General features: G+C 53.3%; 1 protein-coding gene across 3 annotated transcripts in view; it reads right to left on the bottom strand.

Moving 5' to 3' along the window:
- LOC104358757 (cytochrome P450 26B1) overlaps positions 1 to 13270 on the bottom strand; it is a 35364-nt gene extending 22094 nt beyond the window's left edge. The window contains exons 1-3 of one of the 3 annotated variants that reach the window (XM_042808300.1): positions 12105 to 13270; positions 11195 to 11255; positions 6182 to 6308 (exon numbers count right to left, since the gene is read on the bottom strand). In XM_042808300.1, coding sequence (XP_042664234.1) covers positions 6182 to 6267 — 86 coding nt within the window. In that variant the 5' untranslated portion in view covers positions 6268 to 6308; positions 11195 to 11255; positions 12105 to 13270. Of the gene's footprint in view, positions 1 to 6181; positions 6607 to 11194; positions 11256 to 12104 lie in introns of those variants that run through there. The other 2 variants (XM_042808298.1, XM_042808301.1) reach the window with 2 other exon arrangements.
- Positions 13271 to 16114: the final 2844 nt, after the last annotated feature.

The raw sequence follows: 16114 nt of genomic DNA, 5'->3' as shown, positions 1-16114 counted from the left end.
GAGCCCCCCCCCATATTTAACCCTTAATGATCCCCTTCCTTCCAATGATCCCCCCCATCATTTTCCCCTCACCCCCCCCAATGACTCCCCCTCGCAATGCTCCCCCCAATGATTCCCCCCCCCCGCAACGATCCCCCCCCAAATACTTAATCTTTAATGATTCCCCCCCTTACGACGATCCCCCCCCCATATTTAACCCTTAATGATCCCCTCCTTCCAATGATCCCCCCACCCCCCCGATGACTCCCCCTCGCAATGCTCCCCCCAATGATTCCCTCCCCAAATACTTAACGATCCCCAACTTACGACGAGCACCCCCCCATATTTAACCCTTAATGATGCCCTCCTTGCAGTGATCCCCCCCAATGTCTCCCCCTTGCAGTGATCCCCCCAATACTCAACCCTCAATGATTTCCCCCCTGCAACGACCCCCCCAACATTTCATCCTTAATGAGCCCCCTTTGCGATGGCCCCCCAATACTTAATCCTTCATGATCCTCCCTCACAACGATCCCCCCAATATTTAATCCTTATTAATTTCCCCCTTCCGACCGTCCCCCCAATATTTAACCCTTAATGATCCCCCCTTGCGATGACCCCCACACTATATTTAACCCTTAGTGAGTCCCCTTTACAATAACCCCCCGAATATTTAACCCCAAATGGCTTCCTCCTTTACAACGATTCCCTCTCCCAAGATCTACCCCCCCAAATAATTTCCCCTATACAATAAGCCCCCCCCCCAATACTTAACCCTTAATGATTCCCCCTTGCAAGAATTTATTTCCCACCAGAATTTCCCCCAGTGATTCCCCCCACACACCAGATTTATACCCCGATGATTTTCCTTTTTCAGTGATTTACCCCCCAACACTAATTTGTCCCAGGCAATTATTCACCTCTTCCCCAATAATTTCCACCCCCCACCCATTGATCTGACCCTCTCTCATTATTTACTCCTTGCAATAATTTACCCTCCCCATAGATTCTGACCTCCCCCCCCCCGGCATTTCCCAGCTCGCAGCTCCTTGCTACCCTCACTGATTTGCCCCTTCAGTGACTTACCCCCCCAAGGATTTACCCCTGCAATAATTTGGCCCTTTGCAATGATTCCTCCCCCCCTCCAATTAATTTCCCAATTAATTATTTGCTCCCAGTGATTTGCCCCTTGCAATGATTTACTCTCTGCCCCCACAATATTTTTTTGGGGGGGTTTGCTATATTCCACACACCCCCTTTTTTTTTTTTTTTTTTTTTTGGCGGGGGGGGAGGCAGGGCTGTGATTTTCCTGACACCCCCCCCACACATACACCCCCAGTGCTTTCCAAGACAGGGGAGCTCAGCGCTGGGAGACCCCCCACTTTACCCGAGGGGTGTTGCCAACCCAGACACTGCCTTGCACAGGAGGCTGCAACACGACCCCCCCACCACCCCGTTCAATCCCCCCCCCCCTCAGCCCCAGCAGCGATGGAGGCAAAGGCAGGTATCCGGACTGCCTGGTTACAGGCACTTTTGCAAAGCATTTGCTTCAGATTACAGGAAAAACAAAAGTTCATTGAGTTCCCCCCCCCTTCTCCTTCGCTAGCCCCCCCCTCCTACCCACCCCCCCACCCCAGTCTCCCCAGCTGGTTTGAGTCTGGTGCCCGGTGGAACTAAGTCTCCCCCCCCCCCCCGCTGCGGCTCCTGAGGAGTTGAGGGGTGTCGTGTGTGTGTGTCCCCCTTCCTTTGGGGTGACCCCGGGGGGGGGGGGAGCTGGACCTGGAGCCCCTTTCCTGCGTGTCCCGCTGCGGGGATGGACGCGGGGTGCGGGGATCCCCCCCCCCCGGGAAATCCCTCGGGTGGGCGAAGCGACCCCCCGCCTCCCCCCTGGTATCCTTGGGTACCCCAGAACCCCCCCCGGTCCCCCCCCTCCTTGCTGACCGCCTCTCCCCGTGTATCCCAGTGCAAAGACACCCCACCCCCCCCACCCCCCCCCCCCCGCAGCATCCCCATGTATCCCAACGATGGGAATTTCCACCGTCACCACCCCAGCGGTGCATCCCGATGGAGGGAGATACCTCCCCCCCCCCCCCATACAACACCCCCCCCACCCCGTGCACCCCGCTGCAGGGATCCCCCCCCCAATTGCAGAACCTCCCCCCCCGGTGCAGGACCCCCCTCCCGCTGCATGAGCTCCCCCCGCTCAATTGCAGGACACTCCCCCCATCGCAGCCCACCCCCCCCCCCCCCAATCTTTCCCCGTTTCAGGCACCCCCCATTGCAGTCCCCCTCTCATTGCAGCCCCCCCCGCCCCCCGGGGTGCAGGGGCTCCCCCTTCCATTGCAGTCCCCCTCGCTTTCCCGGTGCAGGACTCCCCCCCATTGCAGCCCCACCCTCCCGGTGCAGCAGCTCCCCCCCCCCCGCATTGCAGCCCCCCCATTACAGGCCCCCCCCCCCCCTTCCCCGTTGCAGGACCCCCCCTCATTACAGCCCCCCCCCGGTGCAGGAGCTCCCCTCTCCCATTGCAGCCCCCCCTCCCATTGCAGCCCCCCCCCCCCCCCCCCCCGAATTGCAGGCCCCCCCTCCCCGGTGCGGAGCGGCCCCCCCCCCCCCCCGCCGCCGCGCTCACTCTTTGCCCTGTCGCCCCACCCGGTGGCTGCCGGCGGCACTGCAAGCGCCGGAGCGCAGGTGCCCGCACCGCTCCGCGCCTCTCCGCGCCTCTCCGCGCCGCGCAACGCCGCAGCCCCCCTCCTCCCTGCAGGGTACCCCGCTGGCTCGGCCCGAGGCGGCTCCCCAAATCACCTCCCCAAAATACCACACCCCCCGCCCCCCTCCCCAAAGCATCTTCCCAAATCACCTCCCTAAAAAAATCACCTCCCCAAAGCATCTTCCCCCAGCACTTTCCTAAAACACCGTCCCGAAGCGTTTTCCAGAAGCATCTTCCCAAAACACCCTCCCGCGGCATCTCCCTGAAGCACCTTCCCGAAGGATTTTCCCAAAGTGCCCCCCCCCCCCCCAAAGCATCTTCCCCCAGCGCTTTCCTAAAACACCTTCCCAAAGCATCTTCCTGGAACCCTTCCTCAGGCTCCCAGAAGCACCATCCCGGAGCACCTCACGCCGCCCCGAAGCGTTTCCCCAAAATACCTTCCCTAACCCCCCCCCCCCCCAAAACACCTTCCCAAAACGCTTTCCCAAACAAACACCTTCCCAAAACACCTTCCTCAAATTTCTCCTGCCACGCTCCCCACTGTTCCCTGCCCACCCTAGGAGACACCACCCCCCCCCACCAGAGCCTGGACCCCACCAGCCGAGCTGAACCCCCCCGCCGAGCAAGGAAAATGGGGGGAAGCTCAGCTCCCCCCCTCGCCCCCCTCCCCAGATCAGTGTGGAAGGGGACCCCACGCACATCTTGGGGCGGTGGCAGCCAGCACGATGCTGGGCTGAGGGGCTCAGAACCCCAAAAAGACATTTGAGAGAAACTCATCCAGCGCCAGCAGCTTCGCTTCGGCCCCTGACGGCAGCCCCCGCCACGGAAAATCCCCCCAGGAACCCCCAAACCACGGGGCCAAGCAAGAGATGTGCCCAGCAAAGAGGGAGGCCTCGTCTGCTTTGCTTTCCTCCTCCCTTTCCCAAGGGAAAAACCATCCCTGAGATGCTCTCGCCTCCCCCCCCCCCCCCCCCCCCCCCCCCAACAAAGCCCCGGTGCGTGTGAACAGAGCTCGTGTCCCGAAATGTCTCCTGCTGCTTTAGAAATCTGTGAAAATGCCCCTTTGAGGGGCTGGGAGAGGGACAGAAATAAGTCACTGGTGCGTATTTTCACAAGAATCTATTTCTTTTCCCCGCTGGGGGGGGGGGGGGGGGGAAATTCAAGGATAAGGGTGAAAAGCCTAAAAAAGATTTGGGTTTTTTAGGGGTTTCTTTTTGTGCAGAATTCTGCCCTCTGGAGATAAACCCATGAGATTCCAGAGGAAAAAAAAATGGCTTTTCCAAGGTCAGCGGCAGAGCTGAAACCGGGTCAGTGGGGTGCAGCCACGGCCCTGCCTGGACACTCCTGGCTTTGCCCCAACTTTTACCCTAATCTGGATAATTTTATCATCATCCGCAAATAAAGCCGAAAGCCCGTGAAATTCCAACTGGGTGGTGGAGGAGGTCAACGGGGGGGGGGGGGGGGGAGCAGTAATTCAGGAGGAGGAGAGGGCTGACGGCACCGGCCGGCGACGGCTTTGGTCACACCGGCCCCGGGGAGCGTTTCGGTGGTGGGTGCTGCGCCCGACAGGAGTGGGTGACCCCGAGGAAATCGTCGCCCCGGGACGCGGCTGAGCCCAAAAAAAGCAGCCGTGGGGTTGGGGTTCCCGCCTCCTGGGGCTCAATCCCGCTTTCCCCCTGAGGCCAGACCCCGGAGGCCAATTCTGCAACAGAAAGAGGATCATTCCCGTTTCTTCCCAGGCCAGGAAAAAACAGAAAAATTCAGTGCGAGGAGGGAACAACCTGCCCCAGGAAAAGCCCTCCGGGCTCTCCCGCAGACTGATGCTGCTCTGTGCCCCGAATTTCTCTCTTTTCTAAATTTAATGGGTTTTGGCTTCCCTAGAGCGGGCGACGCTCTCCCTGAAGCTCCTAAAAAAACTCCAGCGCTGTTAAATTCCGGCTGGAGAGAGCAGCAGAGAGTCCCGTCGGTTAAACGCAGCGCTGCCTTGCTTGGCGAATCCTCATCATTAGTGAGTGCGGGGTTGTTCTGCTTTCCCGGGTCATCCCTGGCTCTTTCCAGGAGGGTAGAAAGAGGTGCTTGATTTGCTCCCTGCACACACAACCCCCCCCCGTGCATTTTTCTTTCCCCTTTTTCACGGCCGCTGCCGGCCCCGGCAGAGCGAGCTGCATCCCTCTCGGCCACACAGACGGAGCGGATGCCCTGAAATATTCCTGGAGCCTGCCTAGGTAATATTTTTATTTTTTAATTATTTTTTTTTCCAAAGGGAGCAGTCGCTTCTGAAATCGCCTTTTCTTTTTCTCGTCGTTGAACACTTGCTTGTCTCCCATCCTTTTTTTTTTTTTTTTTTTTAATGCACTGATTTTTTCCTGTCCGTTTCACGGCCAGCGCAGGCAAAACCCACCAAAAGGGGAATTGGGAGGAACTGGAAAGGCACAAGTGCACTTTTCAATTTTCACAGCCCCTTCAAAGACTGGTTTTATCACACTGCTCCCACACCACGTGTAGCGTGCAACGCTATTTCTATTCAACTTAAAAAAATCAAATTCATCCAAATAACTTTAATTTTTGAGCCGGGACTCCCTGCTAACGGTCTGCTACGAATGTTGCTAATTTTCTTTTGGTCTGACTGTGTGTTTTATTTCTAGTGGGCATGAATGTTCTCGCCTCTGACAACATTTTTATAGCTGATTTGATGGCTTTTCTGTGACGGACCGCAACGTCCTTTCTAACCGCTCAGCCACCTGTACGGCCGCTGTGCCGCTCCCCGGGGCACTGCAGGACAGCCAGAACGTATGGCAGCTTTACATTTCAGAGATATCCCAGCTCCAGCTCCTTTGTAATTTAACCACTGTCCCTGCCAGGCTATTAATGGGAAAAAAAAAAAAAAAAAAAAGAAAAAAAAGAAAAAAACAACCAAATCTGATAATTCAATTTTGCAACCAAATTGGCAACCAGATTTGCAATGTAGTTTTTTGCAACCACATCCCCCGTTTGATTTTTTGCACCCAAATCTCCGATTTAATTGTTGCTTCTTGATCGGTTTTGCTATTTTTCGCCCCCAAAGCGTGCCGCAGTCCCGGGGGGGTCCCGGCAGCCGGTGCCCAGCAGCCAGCGTGCCCTGCTTGGAGCGGAGTTACACCACTTCCCCCACTTGGGAATAGGCCCCCAGTTCTGGTTTAGGGCTTTGTTTTGCTTTGCTTGCTCTTTTTTTTTTTTTTTTTTTTTTTTTTTTTTTTCCACCAGGCGCCTTTAAAGCCCCGCAATGAAATTTTGAAGTTGTCATCGCTGGTTTTTTCACCCCTCAGATGAAAGAAAACAACAACAAACCCCTTGGGCAGAAGCGGTTCAATAAAAACCGAGGGGAGCGAAGGATGGGGAACAGATATTTTGTGAGTGATTGGGTGCAGCTCCCCGGCGCTGGAAACCCCTCTCAGCCACCAGCTCCCACCAGGGATAAAAAATAAGAATCAAATCCGTATTATTCTCGCCACTTACCCAACCTTGAAGTCCAAGTTGGCTTCAGCCACCCCGAAGCCGTGGGTCCCGCGGATCGCTCCCCACGCCGGGGAAACCCGGAGCATTTTATAGCGTGAAAGCTGGGGTGGTCCCCGCCCACAGGGTGCTGCTTGAAAATGAGTATTCATAAGCATTTAGGGACGATGACAATGTAAAGCTTCCTCCGCGCCCCCCCAGCCCCGGGCTGCCGCCCGCCCGCATCGCCAGCCAGGCCCCCTCCGGCCCGCGTCCTCCTCTCCTCCATCACCCCGCTGCAAAAAAACCTTATTTTTATTTAAAATGCTCAGAGAGGCTCTCGAATATTGTCTCCCCGACTCCCCACTCGCACCCTTTGCAGGAGCAGCTCGTGGGGTGGTTTGTTTTTTGAGTATTTTTGGTTTCCTTTTTCCTTTTTTCCTTCTTTTTTTTCCCCTTCATTTTTTTCTTTTTTTTTTTTTCCCTTTTTTTTCTTCTTTTTTTCCCCTTCATTTTTTTCTTCTTTTTTTTTCCTTCTTTTTTTCCTTCTTTTTTTTTTTTCCCCTTTTTTTTTTTTTTTTTTTTTGAAAAGCCTCTGAAACCAGAATGTTTCTGCAAAGAGTTTATCAAATTACATTTGGGGACAAAGAGCTAAAGTGCATTTTCTTGAAGGCTTGACAATTGGGGAGCCATCAAGGAAATGAAAAGAATGACAGAAAACCAAAGGCTTTTGTCAGATGGAGAAACGCCATCGAGAAAAGCCAGGGTTGGGGGCCTTTATTTTTGTTTTGGTTGGATTTCCTTTCGACTTTCTTTTCCCAGGTGTTAAAGTTGGGGCTGTGGGGAGGGCAGGGAAAAGCAAGGAAAAGCCGTTCGGTTTGGGGGGGACCTAAATGGGGGATTTCTCCTCCCGTTTTTTTAACAGGATGCCAGTGTTTAAAAGAAAAATGAAGCCCCTTTAGAAATGTGAAGCTGCCGAGATAATGACTGCGATCTCTCTAAGACTGGATGGGAACAGGTGATATTTTTTTCTTCCTTTCTTGTTCCCATCTGTCCTTTGTTCAATATGAGACCAGAGAGAGACAGAAACGAGATCATTTTGATATTCCCCTTTTTGTGCATATGCCTTCTCCCAAGGAAAAGGAACGTGGCTTGGTCCCACTCCAGGCGTTATTACAGAGGGTGGCTACAGAGAGATACACAAATAAAACCAAAATAAAATCCCTCGACTCAGTTTTTTACCCCTTATAAAGCGAGAAGCGGGGTGTCCGGGTCCGCTCGTAACCTGCCCTCGGGGCTGAGCTCTGCACGGTCCCTCGGGAAGATGCTCCGGGGACACCCGCGCAGCCCCTCGGGGTTATCCCTCCCACCCGTAGATTTATTCCCATCCACTCTCAATTTTCTTCCCCCCCCCCCCCCCCCCCAGGTGCCACCCCGCATTGCAACAGCATCTCGCCGTCGCTCTCAGCCCCTTTCTCCCTCCCCTCCAGCCACCCCGTCCCTCCATCCCCTCTTCCAACCCCAGTGCCGGGGCAATAAGCCGGTGGGCAAACGCTTCGATGCCCCTTGGGTGCATCCCGAATTCTGGGCAGGCATCCCCGTGGGCATCGGCGGGGCTTGCACGCAGCAAGTTTTGAGCTTCTGTTGCTTCATTTTTTTATTTTATTTTTTTTTTTTAAAATGCTCAATTAGGGACATTTTGCACGTTTTCTCTGGTCCCGCTTCTGAAAATAGGAAGATTTAAGCTCCTGGCTGGGTCAAAGAAGCAGGGATGCCACTGCCTTTCCCTGCAAACTGGCAATATTTTCTGTATATTGTGAATAATCTCAGGTACCCAGTCTTTCTTTAATCTCTCCTGGTTTTAAATCTTTTATCAGAAGAAGAGAGTATTTTCCCAAGTCTCCTCCTTTTTTTTTAATTTTCTTTCTTGCTTTCTAGATCATCTCCTATTTTATCTTCTTTTCAAGTATCTCTGCAAAACATTGCCCTAAAAAATCTGGTTTAAATGCCTCGCTGAAAACCCAGCCCGCCAGCTCTGGCTGGTATTTACTCTCTTTTTCCTAACAAACTTCCTTTTTCATTCTGCTACCAGCAAAACCATTCTCCCAAATCTCAGCCCTTTTTGAAAACCATCTGGCTTTTCCCCTGCCTGGGTCTTCGGCGAGCAGCAGATAATTACTCGAAAGGGTGGGCTGCGAAGGATTTTTGCATCATTGCAAGAATACAGCCGCTATTATTCTACATGCCATGCAGCCTTTTAGAAAATTAAAAAGGCATAACGAGAAACATCTTACCCTGCTCGGAAGGAAAATAAACTACGTTGAAGTTTCTCCGTTCATCTCAAAAGAAAATGCCAGGGTAATCCGAGACAGGGACCGGCTGGGAGGGAGGGAGGGACCAAGGGGTACATGTGTGCATGTGTATATATATATATATATGTGTGTATACGTTCAAGAGATGGGATTTTGAAGATGCTGCTGAAACACTATTTATATCCCAGACCTTTTAATAAAAAACACTGCTGAAGAGGCAACTTCAAGGACACGCTGAGTGGGAATAACTCAAAGTTTGCTCAGGAACCTCTTTCTAAGACCAGGTTTTCCTCGCTGAAAGCGCCGGGTGCACGTGAAGGGGGTGTATGGGGGGGGGGGGGCTGGGATTTACACCGTTATCCTGGACTTTCCCCCTTCTCTCCGCGCTAAAAATTCCCACCGGCTCCCTTTCCCCTCCCTGCTCCTGCCCCCTCTCCAACTCATCCAAAATCCTTTGAAAAAGAGTTAAAAGTGTTCGTAGAAAGAGAGCGGTGGAGACCGTCGGCTTTTTGCTCGTGATTTTAGATCGGTGGCAAGCAAAGGGCTGGAGCCGACGCGCACGTTAAGCTACCCAGGGCGATGTCCTACTGCCAGCTCCCGTCCCTCGAGTCCTGCCTGCTCTGCTTATTAAATCCCGCTGGGAAAAACAGGGAAGAAGAGGGGGTAGAAAAAGAAAAGAAAGAAAACAAAACAAGACCCAAATGAAAAACACATCAAGCCTCAAACGAGAGGAAGTTCAGCGTGGGATTCATTGTCCCTTCGAGCGCCGAGACGAAGGGCTCGGCTTGTGCCAGGGACACACTGCCCTCCAGAGACCCCGAGCGGGGTTCCCCGCCGAGGAGATGCTTTCCTAAAGGACCCCCCCGAAACCCCCCCTTTCCCCCTCCCTTCCTTTTTCAAATTGCTTTTCTTTCGGCTCAAAGAGCCGAGGATGGCGGCCGTCTCCAGAGCTGGGGCGCCCAGGGCGCGTGTGCCCAGCGGTTGGGGCACCCGGGATTTAAGGCACCCAGACTGCAGAGCACCCAGCAGCACCCACACTAGAGAGGGACCCCCTCTCTGCTCACCCTGCACCCTCCCAGCCTGCCGCACCTGCAGCCCCAAGAAACCTTAAACAGAAGGGAGATGCTCTGGGATGAGGCCGCCCCTTTGCTGCAGAGTTTTGGGGTGAGGCACCCACTGGTGACACAGAGGGGGACCCCAGGGTGGAAACCCCCACTCAGGGCTCCTGGGTGTTCAACCTGCTCAAAAAGCAGGTGCGCAGGGGCGCAGGATGGTGCCCCTGGGCCAAAGGAAGGTGCTGGGAGCTCACTCAGCCCTGGGGACAAGAGGTGGCACCAAAAAGCAGGATAGGGGAGGGATGGGTGTCTGTTGTCCTAGTCGGATAACACCAGGCCTGCGTCCCAGTTAGGCACGAGGGTTGGTTGATATCTTTTTCAAAAAGAGGAAAAAAAAAAAAAAAGCCATAAACCAGCTCTTTTTCCTCCATCAGAATTCAGCAATTTTCAATTTACCATTTTTTTTTTTTTTTTTTTTTTAAGCAAAGCAAGAAGGGACGTCTTTCTTCTCTGCGTCCAGAAAATGCGAGGGAGGTTTGTGAGACAGGAAAAGTTTTGGGGAAGAGGAAGAGAACAGCATTTTTCAGAACTAGTCTTTCTAGTCTGGGGAAGTTTGGGGAAGTTTTCCCACTTCCCTCAAGGACACGTGGAACGAAGCTGAAAGCAACACGGCTCATTTTCTTGCAAAAATGCTTCATCCCCTTTCAAACTGGTCTAAATCTTGCAAGCTGCTTATGTGACGTTGTGATTCAAAGGAAACACAACGGCCCCACTGAAACCCACAGAAGAAATTGGTATTTCACTCGTGGATGAGGTGGGGTGATGTTGGCTCCGAGTTTTCTCTGTCTCCTGAAACACACATTGATGGCTTCTCTAGCCCATCTTTGGCAACACTGAGTCACAAGGACATTTTCCCATTCCCTTCGCAGAATTCAGTTTTCTTTTAAGGCAAACTGCCTTAAACCCCAAATCAATTCATGCTCCCAGTTAAAAATTAGGGAAAGAAATTCATATCCCGTTCGAACCACGTTTAGGTTTTCTGAGAAGTCAAAACCCGTCTTCCTGCGTAATGAAGCCTGGATTTACGCTGGGAACAGAAACTAGTAGCTTCAGCAATAACTAGGCGCTCTGTGGGGTGCCCCATTGGGCTGGTTTGGGGGGTACTGGTACAGGATAACTGGGCGACGTTGCCCCCTTTCTGCATCCTCTGCTCCCGTTTGCACGACGGCGAGCAAATCCATAAATGCGCCTTGGATATCCAGGGTGACAAGGCCCCAGGAAAAAAAAAAAAAAAAAAAAAAAAAAAAAAGGTAACAAAAAACAAACAAACAAACAAAACAAACCCAAACCTTTGCAAAGGGTTTTTTGAGGCCTGGGTGAAACCGTATCAAATCTCCGGAGCTGGCAAGCGGCGTGGGGAGGAAGTTGTTAACATTTTGGTGTGAGAAGGTACCTGCTCATCCTTTCAGCCTCCGCCGTGCCCCTCGCCATTCAAGCCGGGCACGTGAACAGTTACGGTTAAAAGCACAAAACCTTTGCACAAAACACCGCAGAGTGACCTAGTAGCTAAAAGCTCATTTGCATTCATTAACAGAGCCGAGCCAAGTTCAGAGCTATTACCGCAGACCTGCTCCCCCTCCTCTCCGTCCCCCCCGCCCCGTCCCCCTTACCTGCCCCGTGAAAGGTCCCTCTCTCCGGTTGAAGCTCAAGGGATCGTGCTGGGCTCGAGACCTATCAAGTGACAGAGAAAATAATTCACTTTGAAAGAGGATGCATCCCCAGGGCCGGGCGCTGAGGCCTCCGAAGAGGCGGCTCCGCACCGATTTGGGAGGCTTTGCTCCGCCGGGAGAGGCACGGATGTGGCCAAGGGCTTCCAGCTCTCGCTGCTGCCCAAGGAGCCGGGGAAGGGGGTGGCCGTTCCCAGGGTGAGGCAGGGAATATCCAGGGAATTGATTCCCCCGCCGCTGCATCCTTCCCTGCCTTCTAATGGGTGATTGGATTTAAGCAGAGGAGAGATGGGGCATGAATTTAGCAAGCAAAGAGGAGGTTTATTTGCTCCTGGGGGCATCCCCTGTCTCCAGGAGTGCCGAGATGCTCCCTGGGACGCTCTCCCAGAGAGGTTTCCCCAGAAGAACCTCTCCTCTCCCTCCAAGGGCACATCCCAGTAGCATCCCAGCAAGCCCTCCCGAGCTCTTGGCAGAAACTCTGCACCCGAGGTTATCTCCAACACGAAACCAGTGCCCCCAGACCTCCTACACTTGGGGCCCAGTTCGGCACAGCCTCCTGATGAGGATCCTGACGAGGAGGATCCTGACGAGGAGGATCCTGATGAAGGCTGGCGGGCAGAGGGGCGGCCCGAGGGGACCGTGTGCCTGTCGCCACGGCGGCAGCCCCCTAAAACCCCCAACGTGCCACCAGCGCCTCGTGTCTCCGTCCTCCGGCTCGCCGACGTGGGTGTGCGCCGGAGGACGGACCCACGGCCGCCGTGGTGCCCCCAGGGCGAGGGACCGGGCTGGCTGCTCGGGCCGGGGGATGCTCCCATGGCACAGTGGCGTGGCCCAGAGACGGGCTGCGACTTACAGGGCTGGATCCCAATGCTCAAAACTGCTGTAAAAATCTCCAGGGCGCTGGGCCATCCTTCTCCGTCTCGCATTGTCTACCTCTCGCCCTAGACGGTTCTCATTAAGCGCCGCAATTGATCTCCTGTCTTTAAAGGAAACAAGAAAAAAGGAACAAACCAAAAGGGATCCTCCTTCCTTCAGCCCAGGGGAACAAATCTGGCTTTAATTTCTTTTCCTTTTGTCATTCCAGTCGGGATTTCACTTTAACGACGCTGCCTTCCCCACTCTTCTTCTTCTGCTCTTCGAGAAACAGGAAAGTACCCCCTCCGCTTTCGATGTTTCCTCCCTTTGTTCTCCACGCCGCTTCTCTGATTTATGAAAAGACTTTTCTCTCCCTATATCTTTCTCGTTGGGAGTCGAGGACCCCTAAAAAGTGGTCATCCCCACCCCGGAGTTCAGAAGAGCCGCTCTGCGGCTTGCTCTGATGTTTCTGACTGGCACTAAATATTTCATCTCCGCTGGGAAGGTGCTGGAGGACCACACCTTGGGAGCTATCCTTTGGGATGGGGGCTTCAAATTTATGCTACCAAATGGCTTTGATTTCCAGTAATGGGAGAAAATCCACTCCAGCACCCAGCATAATTCATCCCCAAGTGGGTAGGAGGAGGCTGACAGACTGATCCGCCGGGATTAACCTCGCCAGGAGATTAAATCCTGCACGGCAGCGCTGTAGAAGACCCAGGAGAGATGGTAAAATCACCTCCTTTCCCTGACCCGTGGGCAGACCCTCGCCGGCACAAATCACGGTGCTGCACGTGGAGGGTGTGAGAAGGAGCCGGCGCTGCTCCGAGGGAGTGTGATGATAATACCAGGGAAAAAAGCAGGATTTAGGGGTTAAGGTGGGAAGGGGCATGGAGCACAATGGTCTTTTAATCAGAAAATGAGACCAAAATAACGGTCTTTTAAGCAGAAAATAAGCCCCAGATATGTTCTTTTCATTTGGCATATGCATCAAAAAGTTATTAAAAGAAACTGGTTAAATATCTCATTAATGAAGATGAATGATGCCTCAGATTTGTTTTTAAACAGTTCAAAGTGATTTCTTTCTGACCTCCCAAAGTGTGTGTGTGGAGGGGGATCTCAGTGGCTTAAAATGTTCTTTTTTTTTTTTTTTTTTTTTTTTTTAAAAAGCATCTTAAAGTGATTTCAGTGCTGGAGCTGCTGCTGCACACCCTGGGAGGGAGAGATCAGGCTGGGACATGAGAAAATCAGTTTGCTGAGTGCAGAAACACACCAGGGAGGGATCTGGGGCGGGGGGGGGCGGACGGGGTGGGGGGATTGCTCTGCAGAAGAAACAGCACTAAAATCCTCCTCAAATCACAGCTGGACCTTCCCCAGATGGCAAGCTCCGAAGGATGCAGGTTGGCCCACCGCCGTCCCCAGCCCGCCGTCCCAGCCCGGGACACCAAGCCTTGCCCCGGGGACCAGATCGGACGGGGTGTCCTCCTGAGCTCTCATTCACACGCTCACACCCCCAGACTGCCCCACGGATCCCCAAATCAAAAGTATCCCAGCGCCTGCAAAGGCCAGAGACGGGCGGGAGCGGAGGGCAGGGGAGGGAGGAGCGCGTTTTCAGATTGGTTTTTGATACACAGCCTAAAATAAGGCACAGAGGAGCTTCTTTTAAGAATGATTGCATTAAAATAGTCCTCTCCATTACACAGACACTAATAGAGGCTCAGTGCATTATTTCTATCAAAGTGCAATTTGCATTTACAAAGGGGTCCTGGGAAGTGATGGATGGGGAAGGAATGGAGAAAGGCTTGTAAAGCCGAGCGTGCTCATCTTGGAGTAACTTTCAAGCACAAGGCGGTTTTTCTTACACCTTCCCCTCCAAAGAAACTCGTGACGTCTGCTTAAATGAACATTCAGGCTCTCGCCTTTCACCCCGCAGCCCATCAATAAAAGCCGGAGGAGCGGAGGAGAGGGGATATTCATTTATCTTCATTAGGACTCTGGCCAGCTCCTCTGATCACCACGTCGGCGTCGCCGGGAAGAGAAAAAGCTACTGTTCCTTTCCCCAGCTTCCCTGCCCGCACACGCACACCCCAGCACGGGGCTCGCGAGCCTCTCGGGGTGGTGGGACCCCACTCAGCACCTGCCCTCAGCCGAGGGAAAAACGGGATTTTGAGGGTATCCCCCTTTTCTCTGCTCCTTCGCAGAAGCCGAGCTCCGGGAGAAGAGCAGGCAGTGAGGGGAGGGCGAAGGAAAAAGCAAACGAACATCACGCGATACCCATCCGTGGAGGCAGATTAAAGAGGAGGGGAACCCTATTAGGCAGGCAGAAGATGAAATGGGTGATATCTGCCCTGAATATCTTAAAGGGGTGACATCTGGCCTGAGAGCTCTGCCCCAAGCACCAGCCTCCACACCCCCCTACGTGCATTGGCTTTTTGGAGGCCCACTCCCGCTTTGGCCAAGGGGGGATCATTTTGGGAGAGGCACTTCACCCTCCCTGCCCTGCTCAAGGTTTCCTCCCATCGACGCGCTGAAACACCCCCTCCTTCAAAGCCCTCTGCAAACCTTGCTGGGATGCTGAGGGGCAGAGCCTGCGGTGCCCAGGGATGTCACACAACCGTCACTGGATGCTCTCCCACCTCTTCCCGTGAAGGGTGACCCCCCCCGGGAGCCACGTACTGGCAGTCAAGTACTTATGGAGTGAATGGAGACCTCAGGTTTGGGTTCCATACTCCTCCCGAAACCCAGCAGCAGCTCCCTGAAACCCCCTCCTGAAACGCACCCTCAGCTCTCCCAGCTCTCTCCTTGGTCACTCGAAGAGACATCCAGTTCTTCTTTGACCCTTGATAAATTTTTGAGCCTTGGTGGCTTCCAGAAGCAACAAAGTCTGCTGTCCAGGAAGCCTTTGGAGAATAACCAAGGGGACCAGGCCTTTAAGAGATGTCAGACGTCAAATTTAGCCGACTTTTTTGCACCACCATAGTAAAGGATTAAACTTTTAAAAACACTTTGCACGGCTTTGTGTTGCCTGGTGTTCAATGTTGCTGTGTTTAAGTTCTCCCTGGGGGCGAAGGTCCAGAGCAAGACTATCACACCTAAAAGGAAATCTCTTCTTTCATCAAGTATTTCCCGTCTTTGTAAGTTTTCTTCCAATGTCTATCAGAGCAGTCCTCTTGGCGTCTAAAATTTATCACCTGAAATGGGAGGGAGCCCACAGGACAACGTATTTCAGGAGCTGGAGGAATCACTTTATGGTGGAAAAGCCACATCGGGGACCCACTGCTGACAGTGGGTATGGCTCATCCCACCTTCGTGGGGCTGTCCTCAGGCAAGGCACCGGCTCCAGGCTCGCTCTCTGGTGCTTTCAGAGATGGAGGCATCTCCTCCCAGGGCTGGCGTTTCAGAGGGACATGATCTGTCCTCCCACAGAAGTGCCCGTGTCTCAGGATGGGATGCATCTCTCCCTGAAGTGCCTCGTGGCCTGGCATAGCCCCACTTCAGCAAGAGGAAGAAGGCAGTAAGAAGATAATAAGGAGGGAAGGCACGTGGCTGATATACTCTGGGGTGGGCGGTGTGACAGGAGACTAGAATATTCTGGTCTGGCAAGGGCATTCACCGGGAAGACATTAAGATTCGCATCACGTGCGTTTCTTCTGGTTGAACACAGACATTTCACCCAAGAGCATCTGTTCCTCTGTACTCAGAGTGCTACAAGCCATCTCATCCTCATTTCGCCGCCCAAAATCAGACAGGGAATCCCAGGTGGGAGGGTCTGCTCTTGTCCTTCAGCTCTAGAAAGATCCCAGGGGTCTAAAGTTGGGTGAGATGAAACCCTCTCCCACATTTCGATGAGAAAGCCGGATTCAGGGTCCTCATAGCACAGGCACCAACTTCCCAGGAGCAGTGAGGGAATTGGGTATTGTTTCTTCTCAGCAGTTTTGGGAGCATTTTTCTTAGGTTTGTTCTCTCCCTTGTTTTCCTTTGGGGGTTCCTAAGCCACACACTAGGCAC

This window comes from Tyto alba, unplaced genomic scaffold (genome assembly GCF_018691265.1).
Source record: "Tyto alba isolate M040663 unplaced genomic scaffold, T.alba_DEE_v4.0 Super-Scaffold_6, whole genome shotgun sequence".
Taxonomy (NCBI): Eukaryota; Metazoa; Chordata; class Aves; order Strigiformes; family Tytonidae; genus Tyto; species Tyto alba.
The sequence above is the reverse complement of the archived record's forward strand: the minus strand, read 5'-3'. Positions and strand labels throughout refer to the sequence as shown.